This window comes from Coloeus monedula, assembly GCF_965178545.1.
Source record: "Coloeus monedula genome assembly, chromosome: 26".
Lineage (NCBI taxonomy): Eukaryota > Metazoa > Chordata > Aves > Passeriformes > Corvidae > Coloeus > Coloeus monedula.
The window spans coordinates 2,052,949-2,076,716 of record NC_138806.1 but is presented as its reverse complement, the minus strand read 5'-3'; the positions used below and the strand labels follow the sequence as shown (position 1 = coordinate 2,076,716).

Sequence of the window (23,768 nt, the reverse complement as noted above, 5' to 3'; positions counted from 1 at the left end):
GCACACCCTGGTACTGACATGGCTCTGTTCCTCCTGCTGCTGGGAATGCTGATGTGCAGAAGGGGTGATGGCATCAGATAAATTGTCGTTAGATGATGTGCGGAAAGGGCTGGGGAAGGCTCAGCAGAAGGTGGGGTGTGATCACGGCAATGGCAGAAGCGCTGCCGGCTGAGCGGGGCAGAACGAGCACAGCTTCGTAACAGTCACTGCACTGGGGGTTGTTCAGTTTGACCCAGGCTGTGTTGATGTTAAAGCAAAACTGACTGCTGACTGGAGTTGTCTATAAGAAATAAATTCATTTTTGTTGAAGAGCTTTTGTTCTGCAAGTGTGTTTCCAGGCCGGGCTCTTCGAGCCTCAGCCAGTACCGGGGCGAAGTGTTCAGTCCATGAAGGAATTGTGTTCAGGATAAAGCAAAGGGGATCCTGAAATCCCTCTGGAGAGAGCCATGACCGTAACATCAGACACACCAAGGGGAGCCAGAGTAGGAAATGTTTCTTCCCTGCAAATGTCTCATTGTCTCCAAGCTCTGCATTGCCAGGGAAGGCTGATGCAGCAATTCTGGGAATCTTAGGGGTGAGTTCAGAGTATTCCTGCTCTGTAAATAACTGTCCTGAATGGAGCAGCAGCGCTTGGAGCTCCAGAGGCCGAGTTGCTGCCTGCCTGAGCACCTGATCCATGGCACAAACTACTGGCATGGGAAGGGGTGGGCCCACAGTCCTGGGGTAAGGGGCAGTACCGTGGGGTGGGCACAGCCCTGCAGCCTCATGGGCTGGGAAGCATCAGCTCACTTCAGGTTTACAGCACCACTGGCTGCTGCTATGGTGCTGCTTGTGGCTATGGTTCCACTCTGCCCCAGGACAGCTACTGGAAGCCAAAGGGCTGGACTTCCCTTGCTCCTGATCCTTGTCTCTGACAGGGCCTTTCCCAGTGGCAGAGCAAGGTTTGGCCAGACAGACACAACAGCCCAGCCCTGTGCCTGGCTGGGAGTGCAGGGGACAGTGGCACCTGCAGAGGGATCCGCAGGGCTGTGGGAGCCAGTCGCCACCGTGTGTGTGTGACTGTGCCCTTCTCACATCCATACAGACTCCTATGGGATGTGCACACGTGTAGCCTGTTGTTCCTGGACAGGCTCTGGAGCACAGCAGTGGGCAGAGTGGCTCAGTGCCTCCTCTTCTGAGGAGGTGAATGCTGCCCTTCCCTGGAGCCTCACAACCAAAGCTCTCAGGAAGCCATGACAGGCTGAGGTGGGCTGTGCCCATGCTGGTGGGCAGCTCCAGCCCTCAGCTTGCATTTTTCTTGGAAGTCAAGGACTGGGCAGTCACAGAGCTCTGGGAAAAGCCACGTCAGCTGACAAGGATGGGCAGCAGCTGCTGCCAGAGCAAGTGGGGTGCCAGTGGGAGGTGAGATCGCCCACGCCAGCCTCCTGAGTCTTGTGGGTGGCCAGGGCTGCCTTGGGCCCAGGCAGAGCCAGTGCCTTGCCCAGCCCCAGCCCAGGGTTGGTGCAAAGGGCTCCAGGGCACTAGAGGAAGTGAGAGCTGGCCCATGGTGCTGGGGCTAAGTGACACCCCCCTCCCTCAACAACTGCCCCCTGCCCTGTTCCACCACAGTTCCACACCCTGGCAGCTGCCTGAGCCACCTGAAGTACAATGCTCCAGCCAGGATCTGTCACAGGCAGATCCAGGCCAGGCTGGGAAGAGAGCCCTGGGGAGCAGCACAGCTGGGTGAGCTCCCAGGAGAGGGGGCACCACAGCCCTGGGAAACAAGGCGTGAATGAAGTCGAATCTGCACCAAGGCAGCAACAGGTGAGCCTTCAGAAATGGTGCTGCTGGGCAAGGGGCCAGCAAGGACACGGGACACACCACCGGAACTGCCATCATGGATGGCACCATCACTCAGAGGAACCCACTTCTTGGCCAAACAAGATTTATTATTCAAGTCCAAAGACAAAGCAGTTGGAGACTCACACACGCAGCAGCAGCTTGAGGGGGAGACCTGGCCCTGGAGCCAGAGCAGTGCTGAAAGCAGGCGTTGGGTCGGGCACCCTGGGAGTGCTGGAGCACAGGAGTTCAGCACAGGTCACTTCACAGCAAACGGGCACCTGGAGCAGATGCAGCGCAGAGCCCAGGCACACCCGTTCCTCTCACAGCCCCTCCTTCCCCCTCAGTTCACAGGATGAGTGTTCTCCTTCCCCAGGTGGGCAACACCATCACAAAAAAGGCTGGAGCAGCAGGAGGAGCACTGCAGTTCCTGATGGCAGCTGTGCCCAAGGAGAGCAACAGGCATCCCTGGCTCACCCTGCTTGTGCCAAACAAGCTTCAGAGCTTCACCCTGGCAACAGCCATGTAAATAACAGTCCGTGTTCACCCCACAGAACATCGGGGAGCACCATTTTACAGCTATCTGGAGTCTTAGAACTGCACGAGGAGTGTGGTTTGCTGCTGAGGCCAACGCTCCGGCCCGGGCGGTGTTTCCCTCACCCACAGCCCCGGGGGATGCGGTCACACCGCTGCAGCTCATCTGTTTCACACATCTCACTCCTCTGCTGCGGCCCAGCCCAAGCAGGGCCGGAGCGTTGTCCTTGGCAGTGCAAACACAGGGATTTGCAAAGACGTTTTCAAGGCTTGTGTAAATGAATCCATGTGTGCCCTGGGGCAGTGTGTCCTGGCTCAGGGCAGGATGGGCTCAGCTCAAACCACGGCCAGTGCAGGGAATGCTCCTACACCATGCTCTGCTCCCAGGTGGTCAGAAGTAAAAATGGATCAATTTAACAACACGGACATAATCACTTCACCCTTCTTTGGTACAGACACTGGCCACGAGCACCAACTGGGACACTGACACCACAAGCACAGGACACACTGAGGCCGGGAGCTGCTCAGAGATTCTGTTCTGCTATATAACAAAACAAAAAAAAAAGAGAAAGAAAGGCAACACTTCCCAAGAACCACTCCCAGCCACGTGCCCAGAATTCTTGCTTTTTAAACACACACCATATTCAGAATTAATTTTTATCCTTTGAGAGTCCAACTGGAAATCACCAGCTACCGCTTCCGCTCGCCCTTCTGTGTTCGTTTCTTCTCCTTCTCCTTCCGCTCCTGCTTGGCCAGCTTGTCCTTCTCCCGCTGCAGTTTATCCTGCTCTTTCTTCTTCTGGAACTCATCCCGCAGCAGCTCCCTCTCCAGCTTCCTGGCGTTCAGGACATCCTCCACATTGGTGTTTCGGAACAGCGCTGCGGTGGGATAAGGGCTGACAACGTTCTAGCTGAGGCCACGTGAGACGGTGTCTGTGGCACACTGGAAGTTTGTTCTACCTCTCCCCTCACCTTCTGACTTCCTACCTCCTCACCAGGCAGGTAAGGAACTGGGGAATCAGGACTGCAGAAAGGAGAAGGAATCTCTGATGGCTTTTCCAGACAGAAAAGTCAGGTTGAAAAGACACCCACTCCTGGAGAAGGAAGGGTGTGGAGCACAAGACTGATGAGGAGCAGCTGAGGGAGCTCGGTGGCTCAGCCTGGAGAAAAGGAGGCTCAGGGGGGCACCCTCTGGCTGTGCACAACTCCCTGACAGGAGGGGGCAGCCAGGTGGGGGTCAGGCTCTGCTCCCAGAGAACAAGGGACAGGACAAGAGGAAACAGCCTCAAGTTATGCCGGGGAAGGTTTAGGTTGGATATTGGGAAAACTACTTCATGGACAGGGTCAGGCATTGGCACAGGATACCCCAGGGCAGTGGTGGAGTCCCCAGCCTTGGAGGGATTTAAAAGCTGTGCAGATGTGGCACTTGGGGACAGGGGTCAGTGGTGGCCTTGGCATTGCTGGGGGAATGGTTGGACTCGATCTCAGAGGGCTTTTCCAACCTTAATGACTATGTTTTTTTCCTAGAAAAATGAGGTTACCTACTGGTTCTTAAGACTGATGTGTAAAATACGTGTCAAACCTCTACAAACCTGAAAGGAAGAAAACACACAGAGTACAGCCTCGAGTGGATTCACTGCAGCTGCATGTGACATGTCTGAACACATCCATACATGTATGTACGTGTGTGTCCCTAAAGTAGGGACAAGAATAATTTATGTTTCATATTTAATTATGTGAAGCAACCTGCTTCCATCTTAAATTTGCCAGCTGGGAGCTCAAGGAGGGTCCCAGTTCTGAGACAGACACGGGCCCCTTGGTCCTGCCCAGCCTGAGTGTTCAGCTGCACCAAGGCCTGACAAGCTTCATTCTTGACACGATTTCCCTCTCTGGACACCAGTTAATGTTAACCTGATGTTCTGGCAGCATTGTCCTTGTCAATAAGAATGTTCTTGTGAAGCTGCAAGAAGGTAGAAGAGGGAAGGAGGGGAGGAGAGGAAAATGAATGGCAGGGTTGGTGTGAGCACTGCACACAGAGCACATGGACCTGTCACTGTCACTGTGAGCAAGGTCAGGGCACACAGAGAGAAAAACCAACCCCCAGGCTTAAAAGCTGACCCTGAAGAAAGAGGGAGACCAGCACAGGGAGAGAAGGATGGGAAACTCACCGTGGAGGTTGCCTGCCTGACAAACAGCCTGAGTCACCAGGAATTCAAAGGATACATTTTTCTGATGCAATATTTACTGCTGTTGTCGATCCATCCTGTTCATCCCCACCAGTGAGAGAATTAAGGAAACAAAGACATCAGTAATGAACTTGTGCCTCTCTACAGCCACACTTCACTCAAAACACCTCAAATAACCTTATAAAGCCAGGAAGAAGCAGCTGGACTCTCACAGACCAGGTAGGCACAACTCCCACCCTCAGCTCCTGCTGCTCCAGGGCCAGATGCGGTTCCCTACGATTCACTCTGCTGGGCAGGGAAGAGCTCGTTCTTCAGCACCACAAAGAGTTAACTTCTAACCCTCCCACTCCATACAATCTCTCGGTAAAGGATTATTTCAGCAGATTTCTCCTGGGAAAGCAGGAGAGAAACTCAGCACCAACTGCTGAGGGATGGGGGCATTCACTGCTCTCCTGCCACACACCTGGGCTGGGCAAAGCATCACAGGCACGTGTTGGTGGGACAAACGCCCTCCCAGGAGCATCTGCTCACAGCCCTCCACAAACGAGGAGCTTCCATGCTTTGTCCATGGAAGTTATTTTATTGTGAAGGAAGACTGCAAAGATTCCCCAGCTCTCCCCACCAGACCCTGCAAAGCTGGGAGGGCGTTGTTGTTTCAGGTTTAGAACAGGTATTGCCCTTCACAGCCCGAGCCTTGAGCAGTGCAGGAAAAGGATATTCCTCCTCGTCGGTCACGTTGGCATACTGGGCCAGGAGCGCAGCCTTCCTCTGCTTCTCCTCCTGGGACACCTCCTTGGGCTTCACCACGATCCTGGCCTGCTTCTCCATCATGCTGGCGATGGCCTGGACCTCATCTGGCAGGAGAGCAGTGACAGTGTCAGCCCAGGCCACAGGTACGACCACCAAGCCCATGGTGTCACTCGCTGCCTCCTCCCTCTGCAGCTCCACCCACAGCCACTGCCCGTGTCCTGCAGGGACATTGTCCCGGGGGAAATGCACCCACCCAAAGGGAGAGGTCTCACCCAAAAACACCCCCCGAGCTCTTCCCAAGTGGTGCTGTCAAAGCCAGCTGCTTTGGGGAATTCCAACTGGGATCTGGGAGAGATGGAGCTGCTGAGGAGCCACCACAGGGCTGGCTAAGGCCAGCATGGGGCTGACATCCTGACGTGACACCAGCTTCTCCCTTTGAGGGGGAGTTCCTGTTCTGTGCCCAGCCACCACCAGACACTGATTTCCTGGAGCAAACACTGTTATTCCTGCAGTAAGGGAAGTTTCACAATGGAACTGGAATCGGTCAGGCTCTGGCTAATGAAAATCCATTTGACTCCAAATCACATTCTCTTCTGCTTCAAAGCAGCTTAATAAGTTTATTTTAGTATGTACTTAACCCCCATCAAAGAGAAATTCTGGAAACCTGAAGTGAGGGATCAGTTCCATGCTCTCCCTCTCTTTCCAACCAAGAGAAACCAACAGCTGATTTACCTTTTAACACTGAAATTCTGCTGCCCATTTCCTAAAATGACATCTGAGTTTTGACACACCTTTTTTTTTTTTTTTTTTTTTTTTTAGTCTCTTAAATCACTTCTCCTCAGGACTCTTGTTATTCTGAATGGATACACACTTCAGTGGGGATTTATCCTTTTATGGAACCCCAGTGAAATAATTACACCCTGGAATTCCATGAACCCAGACACACTGTGCTGCCTTTTTATGACAAGAAAAATCCCTGCGGGTGAGTACTGGCAGCAGCAGGAGGAGGCCAGCAGCAGCTCCAGCAATCCCAGTCACTTGCCCCAAGAGGAATTTATTTTATTTAATGCATGGAACAGCATTAACTTCTCCCTGTCCCCAGCCAAAGGCAAGGTCAGGCCAAGAAAAGACTTCCACGATTTTTGGGGAAAGCCACTGAGCTGCTGCGTGGTGGAGCTACTGGGTCCATGCAGGGGGTGAGGAAAGGGGGATGCTGGGGCTGATCCAGTGATGAGGGACTTGCTGCCAGAGCCATTCCTGGGTGACTCTGGGCACTGACAATGTGCTGTTGGCAACCAGAGGCAAGAAGAAAATGCAAAGCAAACAAAAAGCAGAATTTAGCCCAAAGGGATGTTCCATTGTCACAGTCTCTGGTGCCACTGCAATGTCACTGATCCGTGCTTGAAGCACAAATCCTGCCAGCACACGGCTCCACTGCAGCCAGAGCCCTGCACAGGGACCAGGACAAACCTCCCCAGTGAACAAGGACAAGGCGAGGTCTTGGCTCCCAGCTGAGGACAAGGGATGGATTCAGGGAGGGGACACAGGAACAGTGGGACTGTATCCACTGTGGCTGGGGAAGGAGCAGTGACAGTTGATCAGCAGCCTCACAGAGCTTCCCCCAACAAGCATTTCTGGAAAAAAAGGAGAGTTGGAAGGGAAAATGTTGGAAGAGGAAATACGGATGCGTGAGTAGGGTGAGCAGCAGCAGCAGGGACAGCCCAGAGCTCAGCAGGGACAGCCCTGCTCTCCACAGGGGCAGCTGCAGTTGTACAAATCAGCTGCTTTCCAGACCAGCACAAACAGAAGCAGCACAGGTTTCTATACCATAACAGCTGCAGTGCGAGCACTAAAGAGAGACAGCCCTGGATGTGCTGGGAAAGGAGGTTTCTGAAAAAACCACAGAATGGTTTGGGTTGCAGCTTAATGACCATCTCATCAGAAAAAAAAAATCCTATAGAAAAAAAAACCCAAAAAACAAGAAAACCCCCAGACAAACAAACAAACCAAAACAAACAAACCAAAACAAACAAAACCACACACCACAAAAAACTCCAATGCCAAACCAAAAAACAACAGAAGGCCAAAAACTCAAACGAACAAAAACCCCAGAAACAAGAAAACAAACAAAAAACACTTTCCCCTTGCAGGATGATGAACCCAGAGAGCAGCAAATGCTGGGGCAGCCTAAAGTGAAACTGCTCATCCCCATTCCAGGTGAAACAGGACTGAGCAGCAATGGAAACAAGAGGCAGGCCAGACCTGCAGCCACGTGGGCAGCGTTGGTTGAACTCCTCCCAGGACAAACACAAAGTTCCCGTTGTGGTAAGGCCCTGAAGGTCACCCACACTGAGGACCAGGGCACAGCACCCCAAGGCACAGCACTCTACCTTCTTTCTCCTCTTTGGCATCAACAACCTGAGAGTCAGACCACCTCTCCACGACCTCCCTGCACACATCGTTCAGGAGATCTTCTTCCTAGTAAGTGAAAAGAGATTCCTCAGACTTGGAATAGAGTTGGCTGCTTCAAACCAGTCAGACAGGAAAAGCACCAGCTACAAAAGACCTGCACACCCAGCAGTCAGCTCAGGAATACAGCTTTTCACCCCAAATCTGCTTGTCAAACACACACAACTCTGGTTTCCCTGGGATGACACAGTCACACCGTGCCTGGTCACTTTGCACACCAACAGCTCTCACACACCTGGGCTTCACAGCAGTGGCTGTGCAGGTGCCACGGCCCTGCCCACACCAAGGAGGCCATTGGGGATCTTTGTTCCTGAATCCTCCTGCCCAGCATCCTCTCTCTTCCTGAGCAAGGCCACAGGGAAGCAACTCAGTGCCACCTCCACAGCAAGCTCACTAAAGGGAATAAATTACATGGGATAAATCGTAGGTCAGGGCCAGTAGAGAGCTGAGAGCACTGTGGGGGTACTGACAGACCATCACCTCCCACCAGCAGGGATACTCCGGTCCCCCTGACCTGCCTGGAACATTAAACACGACTTAGAAGTGGCAGTGGGACGCAGCCCCTGCTCCAGCAGCAGCTCCTCCAGGGGCTGCAGGTGAATCTCTGCTGCAGCATGGATCTCCAGGGGCACAGCTGCCTCACCATGGTCTCACCACAGAATCTCAGGGGAATCGCAGCCCTGGTGGCTGAAGCAGCTCCTGCCCCTCCTTCTCCACTGAGCCTGCAGAGCTGTTCCTCTCACAGCTTCTCACTCCTCTCTCTCTCCAGCTGTGCTTCTGCAGGTGGTTTTTTCCCTGCTTAAACTTGTTACTTAAAGATGCTCAATGTGTTGGAGCCAATTGGCATTTGCTCAGTGGAACATGGGAGAGCCAAACACCACTGATGGGGGGTCCCAGAGCTCAGCGGCCACCACCAAATATTTCCAACAAACAAAAAATGATGTTGGTTTGCAGTTTAGTAAATACAGAGAAAAAGTAACCATGGAAAATACAAGCGAGGCAGATTCTGTCTGGTTTAAAGAGAAGAACTGGACACAGAACTCAGTTTTAAGTTTCTTAATTAGAAATGGTGACATCTGAATAAACCCACTAGTGCAAGACATGATCAGGACTGAAGAACCATGGACATGACAGCAGATGTCACCTGAGATGTCACCTTATTTTAATAAGGTTTGTGAAATACAAACAAGTAAACAAAAAAAATCCCCTGTAATTTGTGTATGAAACTAGGAGAAGAGACTTGGCAAGAAAAGCCCCAAATTCAGCAAATAAAAGACTGTTTCAAAAGTCAATACAATACAGAAATAAGCACAGAGTCTAAAAATAAAAAAAAATTTAAAAGAACAGACTACAAAGACTAATTACAAAGTCTGAGGGTTCAAGAGACAAAAATGTTTACAGGAATGGCAGAAAAATCAAACTGAGCTAGAAACTGCAAACGAGGCTCAACTCAGCTGTGGCAGAGAAGGAACAGGCTGTGGTGTGACTGGGACAGCCCTGGACTGGAGGGACATGGGAGCCCCACAGGTGCTCAGAAGGGAACTCAGCACCGAGGAGAAAAGGGGAAACAGCAGAAAACCTTAATATCAAGAAAGAGGAATATCAGCGGCAGGGCCAGCCAGCACTGCTCAGACAGGACACACTTCCCAGGCCTGGAGAGGGCCAGGCACACTGATGGTGATGGAATGAAGTCTGGTAATTACAGGGAGGTTAATTAACCTCACCCACTGCAGAGCAGCACTTTGTAAAGAGGTCTGGCTCCCTCCCTCCCACCAGCAGGATGCACCGTTTGCCTCTCCGGTTCTTTTCGGCTCAAAGCTGCACTGTCACAGCTGAACGAGCTCACTGCTGGTGCCCCAAGGTAGGGAGGGGACAGGGACGGCAGGGGAGGGTGCTCTGATTTTTAGGAAACCCATCTGGAATGGCACGGTCAGTGTACAGAAGGAATGGTGTCACACAGTGACCTGTGGTAACAAAAAGCCGATTGTACCCACCCTGGGTTTTGTGCTCCCACACTGATACTTTGGGAGGAAATCAGCGACAGCCACTGAGCAGACAGTTACCAACCCCAGCACCACTCATGATTTAACATTTTACACTATGAAACATCCATTGATGAAAAATCCCGAGACACAGACACTGTAAAAATCCTACAAGGAGGATTACCGAAGAGAAATCCCTCCCGGCACTCTCCTGGCTCCCAAGAATCTGGCAGGGGCAGAGGCAAGCCCTGCCCACCACCCAAGTTCACCCACGGCTGTTCCTGTCCGTCCCAGCTCCAGCCGGATCTCATTCCTGGCAGCCAACGCGCGGGTGAGGCACGACAGCACCGCCCAACACATTTCTGCCACAGGATTTATCATTCAAGTCACCTCTCGAACCCCACCTGGCGCTGCCAGGCCGCCCAGCTCGCCGGTGAACGCTGAGCCCTGCACACGAACCAAGGGGATCCCTGCGTGCCCCACGAACAAACCCCCTCCCCAGCCAAAAGCACCCCAAACAATGCACCAAAACCCCCTGCAGGGTCCCGGGTGGGAGCAAGAAAAGCCCCTGGAGGTTTGTGTCCTCCCAGTAACGGGGTGATCCGCCCCGGGAAGGGGGCGATGCACCCTAGGCCTCGGGGAGCCGCCCGCCTGTCCTCCCCGCCGGACCCACCGACACCCCCGCCCAGCGAGGCCGCAGACCCCCGTCGCCTTGTGGGCTGCAGGGGAGCCCCGGCGGGAGCTCGGCGCGCTCATCGGCGCGGGGCGGACGGCGAGACCCCGGTGGCCCGGGGCCCGCGGAGGGACCCCCACCCCTCACCAGGCAGGCAGCTAGGACGGCCTGCAGCGCCTCCAGCCGCTCCTCATCGCTCTCCTCCTCCCGCAGCAGCCCCTCGATGTAGGCGCCGTACACGGCGCGGTCCAGCCCCAGCGCGTCCAGCCGCGCCGCGAGCCAGGCCGGGAAAGGCGGCGGGGCCGGGGCCGGGACCAGGACCGGGGCCGGGATCGGGATCGGGGCCGCGCCCGCCCCGCCGGGCGCCGCCATCTTGGGCCTTCAGAGGGAGGGGGGGACGATGGCCGCGGTGGGACAAAATTATGGCGCCGGCGGGAGCGGAGTTCGGGGTCAGGGTCAGTGCGGCCGTGCCCGGACGGGAGCGGCGGGACCGGACGGGTGGCCTGGTGTGCTCGGTGTGCCCTGGGTGCCCCCTGCGCCCCTGGCACAGCTTCTACTTCCTCCAGAGAACGGCATCGCGGGGAGCGGCGCGTCCCTGCGCGGCCGCCGTGCGGGGCGGGGCGGGCGGCGGAATTTAAACCCGGGCAAGCGGCGGGCTCCCGGCGGCTCTGAGCCTGGGCAGTGCCATGGCCGGCACGGCCTCCCCACGGCCCCTCCGCGGACAGTCCTTCTACCTCGACCTGCCGAGCGGCCGCAGCGCCCGAGACCTGGCCGAGGCCATCGCGCGGCTCGGCGGGGTGAGCGCGGGCGCCGGGGGTCGTGAGGGCCGGGAGCGGCCCGGGCCGGCGGGAGGCCCCGGGTCTGGGGGTGACGGGGACTGGGGGGTCCCTGGCAGTGGGGGAAGGGGGGTGTCTTGCGGGGGGCTTCGCCCCTTTTCTCCCTCTGCTCCTATTTTAACGTTTCCTGATTTTCTTGCTTTTCCCGGCGAGCCCCGTTCCCTGCCCTGGTCCCCCGGCAGCCGGAGCCCTGGGGGCTGGTGGAGGCCGCCCCCATCCCCGCGCTCCGGCCCCTCGGGGGTCCCTGGGCAGCGCCGGCCGGCTCGGGACCAACCTCTCCCTACCAACATTCCACGTGCTTCCCGGCTGCCTGGTCCGGCCAGTGCTGGTGACCACCACGGGAGCAACCCCCAGACGGTGGTGACCGGCTGCCTGGCCATGGGGGTGCTCCAGGCAGGGGTGACTGGTCACTTCGTCCTGGGAGCGCTTCCCAGGGGGTGAGAGCTGACTGCCCACTCATAGGGGCACCTCCCAGAGGTGATAACTGGTTGTGAGGTGCTGGGTGCCCCTTCCAGGCAGTGATAAGTGGTTGCCTGGCCAGGGACACATTTTCCAGGTGGCTGTAACTGGTGCGTGGATCCCCCTCATCGCTGACAACAGCCTGTGGCAGTTTAATTTTTTAGGGAAGTTGTGGAACTTCCAAATGGAATTCAACATTGGGTAAAGCAAGAAAATGCCAACCAATGTTCTTATCATGGTTTTCCCAGAAAAGCCATCTGGACCCTTTTTCCTGGGAAGCTGTTGTTTGGGTGGATCTCTGTGGCATCCTTCATGGCCTCCAGGCTTCCTTGCTGCTGATAATCCTCATCAATTCCTTATATTGTGTCCCAAGACCCTTCAAAAAGTAGCATCACCTCAGTTCCTCGAGCTGGAACTGAGCATGGGGTTGTACCTGGTCGTTCATCTTTCCATTTCGTTATTACTCTTGTGCACAGTTTGGCTCTACAAATTGTTAGTATTTGTTTTCAAACTCTTTAATCTCTCTGAGGTGATCATCTCATGTAACTTCAAAACTTAAGTCCTACAATATGCACACAGGTGTAAAATATTTACATTCTTGTTGCTGCTGTATCCCTTCAGCCCTGACCGGGTGTTGGCTGCACAGACGTGTGGGGAAGGTGACTTGCACTGTTTTCCCTTTCATGAAATTCATGTTCATCCTGAACTTGCTGGTTTCTCTCTGCCCTCCCCTGGATGTGCCACCTACACTTGGGACACCTCTTTCCTAGCTGGGCATCCTCAAATCTGAGAACCCCATGCTCCCAGCAGACAATTCTTTCTCTACGTGGCTGCTGTGTTACTTGGAAATAATTTTAGACTTTGAGCATCCTTCTGATGCCTGTCAAACACCATCCTGGCCCTCCCCCTTTGAAATGAGGTCCACTGGCAGTAGAGCTCTCATTCCTCTTGCTCCTGTAGAGATACTGAACTACACCACAGCCACTGTCTGTAAAGGAGCTCTTTGGCAGCAATATCCAAGCCCAAGTCCTGTGTGTGGTTCAGGACACAGGTAAGGACACCCTGTGGCCTTGGACTTGCGTGTGGCACCTTGAACTCGCCCTTGGCATAGGGCTGGTGACACTCTGGAGTGCGATTTGGCTGTGAACGTTGTGATTTTCTCTCTTCTGTGCTTGCAGCACAGGCTGCAGTGGCCCTTTTGTGGCACTTCACATGCACTTCATGGTTTTGGAATCTCCATCCACAAGGATTCTGTAAGGGAGCAGAACCAGTTTGTTTAGCAGCTGCCCAGATCTTTATCTTCCTGAGGGCTTCACACCTGAGCCCTGTGACTCTCTGCCTCCTGCACAGATTCTGAGAAGCCAAGTCCTTATGGGCTTATAACACCATTAGTGTCCCAACTTTTGGGCTTCCACGTCTTTCTCTGCCTGGTAGCTGCTGTGCAAGGGTGTGTGTATGTGTTTCATCTCTGTGGTTCCCTCCTGCCCTGTTCTCTGTGCAGCTGCTTGTCCAGCTGTTTGCGTTCTCCTTTATTTTTCTAAAACCTGTTATGGTCTCCTGAGGACAGAGCTCCTCCAGGCTGATCCATGATGTCCAGGGCCTTTTCCTCAGTTGCTGGCTTTTTTTGAAAGCACTGCTTGAGGAGTAGGTGGTGGTGACAGAGTAGTGGATTTCTGGATCTGAGGTTCTGGTGACTATTTGCAGTGAATCTCTCGGGCATCACAGGATCTCCTTTTGGGAGACGGCAGTGTGGAATGAAAGAAGGAATGTGATTGCTTCCAGCAGCTCCTCACTGTGTGGGGGTTGAGCCAGGGGCAGTAGCTTTGTTTAGCAAGGCTCTGTCAGCTCAGGGTCAGACACTTGTAGAGCTGCTCTGTTCTGTCTCACTGCAGGTGACTGAAGGCTTCCTCAGCAAAGAAGTCACCTGTGTGGTGTCCAGCAACAGAGAGGCCAAGCGAGGCCTGGCCAGGACTCGGGAGGAGAAGCGGAGCAGCCCAACTTCAGAAGGCACAAAATCCATGAGCTCGGTGCCTGCTGCCCCCAAAGGGAACCCAGCCACACCTCACCAGAAGCCACCATCCACTGTAAGAGCTACAAAGGTTTTGGCCACCTCAAAGTTTGGCCCAAGGGGTCTGTAGGGTAGAATCTGGGGCCAGTTTTGGAAGGTGAAGTTGTTCCTGCTCTGAGCAAATATTCTGTGTGATTTTTTTTCCCTGCTCTATTCCTATTTCCCTGTCTGTTCCTATTCATACTCATGTTCCCTGTGTCTGCCCTCACTGTCTACTCAAACGTGCATGTCACAGCTTTGGGCTGTAATCAAGGAAATCTGCTGGAATGGCAGGGGAGGTGGAGGCCTTGGCTGACTTCCTGAGGGAACAGGCAGAGGTGTGGCGAGAAAAGCCAGAGAAATGTAGACCTGAGAAAACCATTGCAGTCTCTGGGTACTCACAGCCACAGGGCAAGGCCCCTGTACCCTGGGAGGAGATCCATGAGGGCCTCCTGGTCCCATTTGCCTGTTGGAGCTGGGTTTTCTGCTCACAAATGCTTGTGGCCAAATTCCAACATCCCACCTTGAGCATGGTGTCTACTGGAAGCTGGGACTGGGGAAAGGCAGCTGCCCCAGTCCAGGCCTGGGGAATCTCTGCCAGCTGGAGCTGAACCATCTGCAGTGGGGAACCTGAGCTGCAGAGGTTTCTCCCAGTTTTGTCCCCTGTCCTGGCTCCCAGCACTGTCCCCTTGTCTTACAAAGAGCTGACCCAATCTGCTGAGGCTGTTGCCTTGAAAATAAGGCTTGGTTCCCAGGATGTTCCTAACCCTGGCCAGCATGTTGGGGTGCCTGGAGAACAGGAGGCTCAGGGGGACCTGATCTATCTACAACTCCCTGACAGGAGGTTTATAGCCCGATGGGGTTTGGTCGCTTCTCCCAAGTAACAAGTGACAGGACAAGAGGAAATAGCCTCAAGTTGTGCTGGGCAGGTTTAGACTGGATGTCAGGGAAAACTTCTTCATGGAAAGGCTGTCCAGCTCTGGCAGAGGCTGCCCTGGGCAGTGGTGGAGGGGTTTCACCCTGGAGGGATTTAAAAACCATGTGGATTTGGCACTTGGGGACATGGGTCAGCGGTGACCTTGGCTGTGCTGGGAAAGGGTTGGACTCGATGACCTTACAGGGCTTTTCCAGCCTGAACAATTCCATGATGCAGCAGGCAGTTCCCAAGCTAAATTGCTGCTTCCTCTTGGCTCACTCTGGAGCCTTCATTTCACTGCCGGTCGATAACTCCAAGCCTTGGCTGGTGCTGGTGGTGCAGAGTGAGAGGTGCTCTCTGCAGTTTGCATCCCCTGGAAAGGCTCTCTCCACTGGCAGAGATGATCCCAGCAGAGTGTGGGGATCCCCAGGGATCACTGCTCTCCAGCTCTTTGCCATGACCTGTCCATGTCTCCTCTCTCCACAGGCACTGCTGAGCCGGGGCAAGGAGCTGCTGCACAAGGCCATTAAGAACCAGGTGAGCAGCCTTGAATGGTCTCTGCTGGGGCTGGGTGTGCTCAGAGTTCTGCTGAGAAGAGCAGAACCAGTGCCAGCCCCCCTGCACAGCCCCTGCCCTGCTGACAGAGCAGATCCTGGGGCTGAGAAGGGCACAAAGCAATTGCTTGTGGCCTGCAGGATGTTGTGCAGTGCTCCTGGTCACTGCTGTTTATGGAGCCATGTCATCCAATGTTGTACCTGTAAGGCCTGTCCCAGCCATCTGGGTGCTCAACACAAGAATTATGAGCACGAGGCCTCTGTTAGATGAATTTTTAGCCTAAGAAGAGCTAAAGCAATGTAGCTGGGGCAAAAGGCTCCCCTGCAGTCCTTTCCCTGAGGTCACAAGTGGCCAGATAAATCTCAGTGCCCACTTAGAAGCTCATGCTGTAGCAGGAATTAAAACACTTGCCTGAGATGCTGCTGTTAATTTGGGCTAGATGAAGCAGGAGTTCGATCCGTTTCTGCTGTGCCCTGATTTCAATAACAGCCATGCAGTGCTGTGTCAGTTGGGCAGCAGGAAGGGCTCTGAGCTCGGTTTAGAGCTGCACGTGGCCCTGCTTTGAGCTGTGTTTTTCAAACCTCTCTGTACAGGACTCCTGCAGTGGCAGCAGCATCCTCGCCAACGCTCGCCTGTGGGGAGTCCAGATCCTGCATGTGGATGGTATCCTTCGCTGTGGGGTGCAGTGAGGCTGCTGGTAATGAGGGATTTTGGAGACAGGTGGAGCAGAAGTGATGTAAGGAGAGTAGAACAGAAGGAAGAAATTGCAAGCAAATATCCTGCAGTGATGCCATCCAGGCCGAGGCCAGGTCTGCCCTCAAACACCAGATTTATTTGTGTGTACAGAACGTGCCACTGTCACATTTGCAACAGCAAACACAGGGTACACTGGAATGTACTGAAGGTGGGACATTAAGAAATGTCAATATCTTGGTCAGGACATCAATTTGTTCCAAAAAGACCGTTTTTACTAATTAACCTGGAAGTACAGATAATGATAAGGGCAGGATTTGGTCGGGTTTAATTAGGAAGTGCTGGTGTTTGAGGACCTGTGCTGGAAGGCACCTCCCATCCCCATGATGGATGGGGAGGGGGTGATGGGAAAGACAGATGGTGGAACTCTGATACTAATAATAGGTCTGGAGTAAAAGGTTCCTGAGTGTCTGATGACAGTGACATACAGCTGTGGCTGAGCCTGTCTGGATCATGTCCCTGGGCTCTGCTCGGCCTCTGGGGCTGCCAGACCTCGGGCTCTGCTCTATGTGCTGCAGAGCTCCTGCCAGTGTCTCCTTCCTGCAGAGCCCCAGCAGCCTCCAGCTCTGCTAGAGAGCAAACAGGGGGGCTGTCCCTCAAAATGCTTTCTTGGCTTCATCTTGGACCATTCCCTGGGGGTGATGCTCTGCCAGGGGCTTTTCCCAGTGCCACGGGGGGTGTGCTGCAGTCTGGAGGGGAACAGCTCCCTGCCCTGGCTGAGCTTTGACTCTTTGACATCCCACCTGCACAGAAATGTTGTCCTATGCCCAGCAGCTGCTGCGAGCCATCTCGGGAGCAAGGAAGCCGTGCCAGAAGACAGAGGTAACAACTGCAGCCAACTTCAGGAGTTCAGGGTTCCTGAACAGTTCTTGTAGCAGCTTCAGTGCCAGTGGGCCAGTCAGGGGGTGCTGGATCCCATCCAGCACGAGGCAATCTGGTGCTTCTCTTAGTGATGGAGATGACAAAATTCAAAGAATTTTTCCTTTTATAAAGCTGGGGGTAAATCCAGATGAGAATGAGGCAGCTGTTGATAACTATCAGCATCCATAGCACAGCTAATACTGACTTTGACCCTAAGGGACTAAGGCTCATGGTTTAACCCCAAGCAACTGAGCCCCACACAGCCCCCTGGGATGGGGAGAGAACTGGGAGAGGAAAAGTGAGAAAGCTCATGAATTGAGATAAAGATGATATAGTAGGGAAAGCAAAAACCACACACAGAAGCAAAGCAAAGTAAGGTGATGATGTGTCTGGTACAGTGGCTCACCAAAGGGTTGGTTAATGCCCTGGAGAGGCCAGGGGGAGCTGGGATGTAGGGACAGGGCATAGCAGCCTTTGTGTTGTATTTCAGCTAACCCTGTGTGACTTGGGAGACAAAATGAGGGGAGGTGCTATGGGTGGTACAGGAGCTCTGAAGTGGTGGGTGAGGCTGCTGCTGCTCTGGGATCAGTAACTGCAGCTCTGCCTTGTGCTGCTCCCATGCAAAATATGTCCCTTTTTCCTCTAGGTGAAATGCCCTGCCTCCAGATCCAAAATTCACAAAGGTAGGCCTGGAAGTTGTGCTGCTGTTTATGCTCAGATGTGGAGCTGCTCAGAGAAGCCTCATTTAGAATTTGAAATACATCAAAACCTTTGGCAATCCCAAGATATGCCAACTCTTTAGGCAGTTCCCCTTGAATGGGTTCTGTCACTCCTTGTTGGAGTCTGGCTGCAGCCTCCCAGGACAGCTGAGGACCTTTGATTTCACACTGTGTTTAAAAATCCTAAAAACCCTATGCTGCCAGCTCCCAGAATCCCAAGGCACCTGAGAACTGTGCTGCTGCACATTGAATCCAGCAGCTTAAAGGAGGTTTTGAGGAATAATGCATCCTGCAGAGGAGAGCGTGTTCCTCCCAGCCCACTCACTTCTGTTGGGCTGAGATGTGCTGCTGAGACACTGATCCGGGGAGAGCGCTTCCCAGGGAGGGGGGAGCAGCCAGGTTCTCATCTGCAATTAGACAAGAGCCAATTGTGGTGCTGAAGTTGGCACTGGTGACGTCAGTTGATCTGTGACTTGTTTGACTGCCCACGTCGGAGAGCGAATGCTTGGGAATGGTTTGGAGCAGACTCCAACCTGGATTGTGTGTGAGACACTTGGGAGTTATCTCCCAGTTTGGGGTGGGGGGAAGGTGCTGAAGAAAGGCTCAAGAAGCTGTTGGCTGAGGCAGATTGTGTCTGCCAGCTCTGAGCTCTGCGCTGGGCACACTCCGAGCCTGGCCTGGGGTCTCGCAGTGACATCGGAGCCGTTTGTCACTGCTGGCATCGCTCAGGACCTGTGCACCCTTCTGAGCTGGATCTGGGGCCTGCACGTGGCCTCTCTCTTGGAAGTGCTGAGCATTTGGCAGTGTTTACATGGAAAAAAACTTGATCCTGTACTGAAATAGCTGCTTCAGTGACGTAGCAGCACATTTGAGGCAAGCAGAGGGTGAGGCTGGTGAGGACAGGTGGGCTCAGCCTTTCTGGGGAAGGAGGGTGAAATATCTTTGGAAAAAAATAGCATTGAGTGCCAGGATCACAAGAAAACAAAACTCCTGGCCCTTCAAAGGCCATGAGGGAGGCAGGAGAGGCTTGGTTTCAGGGTCAGGCAGATGCCCTGTGGAAACACCTTGGTGTTCATTTGTTTCTTAGCCAGCTCCGTACTTGGATTTCCAAGGTGAGTGTAATGTGAGTGGAACGTACCTGCAGGACAGGAGGGACCTTGGAGCCTCCCCTCCCAGCCTGGCTCTGAAAATCTTTTCCTTCAATGCACTGCTGAGACTCTTTTGCTCCCTTCATCTATTTAATGCCTCTGTAGGAAGCAAAGCTGCTGTTTGCCCTCCTCAGGAGCTGAGTAGAGGCCAGACACTGCTCTCGAGTAGTGTCCTGGTGCCAGGCTTGGCTGGGCAGCACCTTGGTTTGTCTCCAGCAGCTCTTGCTGTTTTAACATCACCATCCTGGTCTGAGCCAGGTTCTGCACTTCAGGCTCTTGAGGCAGGGTGAACAGAGGAAACGGTGCTGGAAGTCGATGCAGAGCTCTGAGCCTGTGCAGCAGCTGCTGCAGTTCCTGAGCTCCCTTCTCATCCTCACTGGCACGTTGTGGGGGGGATATGTGTGGCAGTTCTTGGGATTGGAGTCAGAAGGCTCAGGGTTAGGCCAGTGGCTGTAAGACTGAGGAGGCATTAAAGATGTGAGGGGATGGCTGAATGCTCTTTCAAAGGTAGAAGTGTCCCATGGCTTGGCTGCCTGGGGTTTGGTCACCCCACTGCACACTTGGGGCAAGGCCTGTTGAAGATCACCTAAAGAGCTGTTTTGGCTGTGCTTGGCCACCACTTGGCATTCACCAGTGCCAGAAGTTCTGATGCACTCAGCTCTGGAGCCCAGTTCTGTTGGGGAATGAGTAGGGAATTTGGCCAGGAAAACTTCTAACCAGGTTTCTCTCTGGCAGGAAAATTGAAGCCCCCTTTTCTGAAGGTTGAAGACCAGAGCAGGTAAATGAGACCTTTCTAAATATCCAGCCTTAAAACCTGGGGTCTCTCCTTCACTGGTTCCATTCCCAGTGACTCTTCTGCCCACGAGGCAGAGCCTGGTTTCCATGCAGACCCTGTTCCACCCTGGGAAGTTGACTCTCTCCTAGAGGGAGGCAGATGGAGTTTAGAGAAACAATCCAGGTATCTTGTGTGTCAGGGAGAAAAAAGGTGTTAAACGAGACTTGACAGCCGTTTCCTTCCTTGCTCGGATTCCGTGTGTGATCCTCAGCAGGTCACTTAATCCACCTGAGCCCTCGGCAGCAAGGAATGAGATTGAAGCACAGTAGGTCAGGGCCTGTAATTTGATGACAGCCTTGGGCACAGGGGACATGATCCCTGTGGTGTTTCTGAGGAGTCTGTAACTCTACCAGCATCCACAGGGACAATTAATTATTCCAAAGGCAACATTTAAGGCAGCTCAGAGTCAAATATTGGGGTTTACATGCTGCATGCAATGAAGTGTGGAGGGAGAGATGTGGCCTGGGAACCAAAACCCTCCTGTGCTGTGGGGTAGCTGGAAATACTGCACTGCTGTGCCCTGGGTGGGCTTTGGGCTGAGCAGGCAAACTTGCCTTCTGTCCAAAACATGCCCCACTGGGGCTGTTTCTGGGAACTGGGTGTAGCACTTTCCATGAGAAATGGGAACTCTGGCACAGCCAAAGGAGAGCACTGGGCAGCATCTCCATAAATGAGGTGGCACCTTGAGCCTCTCTGCAGGAGGGACAGCTCTGAACCCTTGCCAGCACTGCCACAGGTCTGATGTCCTGATGCACTGCTTTCAGGCAATTCCGGCCCTTCCATCACCAGTTCCAAAGCTTTCCTGACCTCAACTTCCTGGCACCCAAAAGCTCCAGCCCATTTGAACCTCTGAAAAGCCTCTCCAATTCCTGCCAAGCCAGGTAGGCTGTAGCTCCTTCTGTGCAAGTGTTTAACCGCACTCCTGCTCACCCCTGGGATCTGGGAACCACCTGCCTTTGGGTGTGGGCACAAGGAGCCCTGTCCTGGGTCCCTGCAGGCGCTGCCAGGCAGGGTGACCCGTGTGCTGTCCCTTGCAGGGCTGCTGAAGGCTGTGCCCTGCACAGCGCCAGCGGGAAGAGCCCCCGCTCCACGCCCGTCACCGTGCCCAGGAAAAGGAGGGGGTTTTGTGAGTGCTGCCAAGAGACCTTTGAAGAGCTGCAGAAGGTAAAGGTTCCCCTGGGACCTGATTCCTTGCAAGAGTTATGGGGGTCACTCAGAGGCTTTATTAATCATGGCATGCCCGTTAGCACTGTGAACTCCTTCGGGAGGAATTGCTGTATCCAGCAGGAGCTGCCTCTGAGATGGGAACGGGGTGTATCTGTGTGCCCACACCAGCAGGTCAGAGCACGGGGGTTTAAAGGTTGGAGCTTGACACGCTCATCCCTTAGGCTGGGAGAGCCTCAAGGATCATCCTGTTACAGGATCCATAAGGTGAAGAGGCTGTTCCATGGTAGCCATGGGGAACAGGATTGAAAAGGTGGGAGGAGGTTTTTTATCTCCTGGAAGGTGCCAAGCAAGGGGGCTTTTTCAGAGCCCAGCTGTGAGTGCCAGACAGTGGTGGTGGAGTCTATTTCCTGCTGCTGGGGAGGCTGTGGGCTGCCCTTGGATCCAGTCACAGCCTCCTCATCAGCAGGAGCTGGGAACAGGACACTCTCTCTGTGTGTTCCCAAACCTGCTGCCCAACATTGGCTCTGTCCCTTTGCCCTCTGGTCTGTTAGGCTGTGGGAATTTGCAAGAGGTATTGCAAATTCCCCTCCTGGCAAAGCTTTAAGTGTTGTTAAAGGGCCTCTGCCACCTTCCAGCATCTACAGAGCCCCCAGCACCAGCGGTTTGCCCAGGACAGCTCCCAGTACATCCCTGTGGATCGTGTCATCTCCCAGCTCACCAGCAGCTTTGTGGAGTGGTCAGCCAAGTAAGTCTGGGAACCTGGAGCCCAAAGGCAGCAGGGTGCTGCACAGTGCATTCATGGAATGGGGTCCGTGTGCCAGGGAATCGGAGCAGGACCGACGTGGCGCCTGCCAGGCAAAGCTTAGACTAACCATGGGAGATGTTCCTGCATTTCCATGGGTTTTCTCTTTCAGGAAACCCCATGGTGTGCTCTCCTAGTGCCTCCTAAACTAGAAAGGGCAACTGAGCCCACCTCTTCTGTCCCTGTGTCTGACTCAAACCCAGCTGCTCTGTGGCCCCCCTGTGCCTGGGCTCTGGGGTGAGGAGGCTGAGATCCCTTGTGCTGCCCATCTCTGCCAGCAGCAGAGTCATTCTAAGCCTCACCAGGCTAAGATTCCTTCCCTGCTCCTGAGCAAGGGCTGCAAACACCCTGCACTGCAGGAGGGGCCTGGTCTCCCTGGGGGAGGGCGTTCCTGGGGCTGGGTGAGCAGTAACTGATGGTTCCTCTCAGGGTGCCCGGGTCCTGCCTGGCAGATGAGCATGGAGTGCCTCAAGCACACAGCACTGGAGGAATCAAGCTGCTGCCAGCAGAGCTGGGCAAGGAAGGGGAGCAGCCTGAGCCAGGTGCTCTGGAACTGGTAATGGATACAGAGCTGGATCATGGCCTGAAGACCAAGGGATGTTCCCCCTGCCTGCCTAAGGACAGGGTCAGAGATTCCAGAGGAGGAGTGGCGTTGTTAAAGCACGGCTCCCTGGGGCTGCCCAGGGAAGCAGGGCTCAGCAGAGGGCTCTGGGCTGCCCATGGCACCATGGGGGAGGCTGGGCTGGGGGCTTCAGGTTTAGACTTGGCTCCTGAGCTGGGCAGGGGGCCTTGGGCAGCACCCACTCCTGTCAGAGAGGCAATGGCTTCTTCATCTGAACCTCACAGGCAGCCTGGGTCTGTCAGCCACCCTCCCCAAGCACTGCCTGCCTCCAGGAAGCGCCAGCTGTGCTCCAGACAGAGCTCCCAGGTGGGAAAGAGGCCCAGGCTGGAGCTGGGTTTTGGCCTCTCCCCTGCGGGTGAGCAGACGGAGCCCCTGGGTGGTGGACTGGGGGCACAGGGTGCAGGGCAGGTGTCTGAGCCAGGCCTGCCCGCTGTGCCGGGGGCTGGCAGCCTGTCCCTGGGCACAGAGCTCTCCACCAGACCTCACAGCTCCCTTGCTTTGGATCTGTGCCCGTGTGGGAGCCATGAGGACCCTGTATCCCAGCCAGGATCCCTGGGAGCTGCGGCTGCAGGTTTTGATCCCGGGGAGGCAGCTGCAGCCAGCACTGTCAGCGAGTGTGGCTGGAGCAGGGAGAGATGCCGAGGGAAGCAGCTCAGAGGGGACAGTGACAACACACCCAGGAATGGGAACAGGCCTGGTCTGGAGTGCACAGCAAGCAGGACCAGCTGCCCTGCTGGCTGCCTGCCCTCTCCCACACTGCCCATGGCTGAAGCCAGATGTTGCTGCTCACTCTGTGTCAGGGCAGCAGAAAAAACAGCCCCCGGAGCTCCCGACATTCCTGGGCAGGGCACAGAGCGGGCACTGAGCCCCAGCCCCCTCCCACCTGCTCCCCAGAGCCCAGAGGCTGCTCATGGCATCAGCAGGAGCTCCTTGGAGTCAGACGGGGATGTGCAGCTGCTCCCCAGCCTCAGGGGTGTCCAGGGCCGCAGGACTGCGGCTGTGGACAGGGACTTGCTGCAGCAGACACGCGTCAGTGTGAGGGACAGCGGGTACGAGTCTCAGCTCTGCTCTGTGCTGAAGGAGTCAGAGCTGGCCTGGGCAGGCCAAGAGGACAAGAACTGCAGGAACTGCTGCACAGAGACCAGAGGAGCCTCTTTCCCCATATTTGGGACATTGTTTGGCAGCTAAAACCACCTGCAGGCTGCTCTCTGGACCCTCGGTGGGAGCTGAGAAGGGATTTACCAAAGCACCTTCTGTGTCAGGACCAGGAGCCACATCCAGGAGTGACGACAGCACTGGCAGCCTGGGCAGCTCTCCTGCTGGGAATCAATGGGGATGCAGTGGCTTTGCTGTCCTTGGCTGTGATCAGAGCTGGGATCTTCCCTCCTCTCTGCTGGCCACGTTTAGAGCCAGGCTCTGTCTGACATGGTGCTGCCTCTGGAAGTCTCTCTTCAGCAGGAATTTGCTCTTTGCCCTTCCCAGAGGGAGAGCAGGGCCTGTTCCTCCTCTCACATGGTCCCCAGAGCTGCAAAGACTTAGGAGAGGAGGGTCATGGGGGTGAGATTTGCACTCCTCTTGTGGTCTGGGGGTTGTCTTTGAGTATTTTCAGGTGGTTTTAACTTGTTTGGGGTTTTTTT

The 23,768-nt window shown here is 54.6% G+C and overlaps 2 protein-coding genes across 5 annotated transcripts; one reads left to right on the top strand and one right to left on the bottom strand.

Annotated features, from left to right (window-relative positions):
* Nucleotides 1-1,907: 1,907 nt before the first annotated feature.
* Nucleotides 1,908-11,008, bottom strand: CCDC43 (coiled-coil domain containing 43). Of its 4 annotated transcripts, none has more exons than XR_014227100.1 (6): nucleotides 10,559-11,008; nucleotides 7,678-7,765; nucleotides 5,256-5,391; nucleotides 4,575-4,630; nucleotides 2,992-3,230; nucleotides 1,908-2,893 (listed from the first exon to the last, which is right to left on the bottom strand). XR_014227100.1 is itself a non-coding variant. In XM_082297426.1 (6 exons), the coding sequence occupies exons 2-6, from the start codon at nucleotides 8,085-8,087 to the stop codon at nucleotides 3,043-3,045; spliced, it is 564 nt and encodes a 187-aa protein (XP_082153552.1). In that variant the 5' UTR covers nucleotides 8,088-8,145; nucleotides 8,271-10,528; the 3' UTR covers nucleotides 1,908-3,042. The 4 variants fall into 4 exon arrangements, 3 of the variants coding, with proteins under 3 accessions (XP_082153552.1, XP_082153550.1, XP_082153551.1); XM_082297426.1 differs by lacking the exon at nucleotides 10,559-11,008 and adding exons at nucleotides 7,992-8,145; nucleotides 8,271-10,528 and having other exon boundaries at nucleotides 1,908-3,230; XM_082297424.1 differs by having other exon boundaries at nucleotides 1,908-3,230.
* Nucleotides 11,009-11,097: 89 nt separating this feature from the next.
* Nucleotides 11,098-23,755, top strand: DBF4B (DBF4B-CDC7 kinase regulatory subunit; the record flags this gene model as incomplete). The annotated part of the gene is made up of 11 exons (XM_082297405.1): nucleotides 11,098-11,208; nucleotides 13,599-13,790; nucleotides 15,156-15,206; nucleotides 15,818-15,887; nucleotides 16,729-16,799; nucleotides 17,485-17,521; nucleotides 19,441-19,483; nucleotides 20,305-20,421; nucleotides 20,578-20,704; nucleotides 21,343-21,452; nucleotides 21,939-23,755. 11 exons carry the CDS (start codon nucleotides 11,098-11,100, stop codon nucleotides 23,317-23,319), a joined length of 2,310 nt encoding a protein of 769 aa, XP_082153531.1. The 3' UTR covers nucleotides 23,320-23,755.
* Nucleotides 23,756-23,768: the final 13 nt, after the last annotated feature.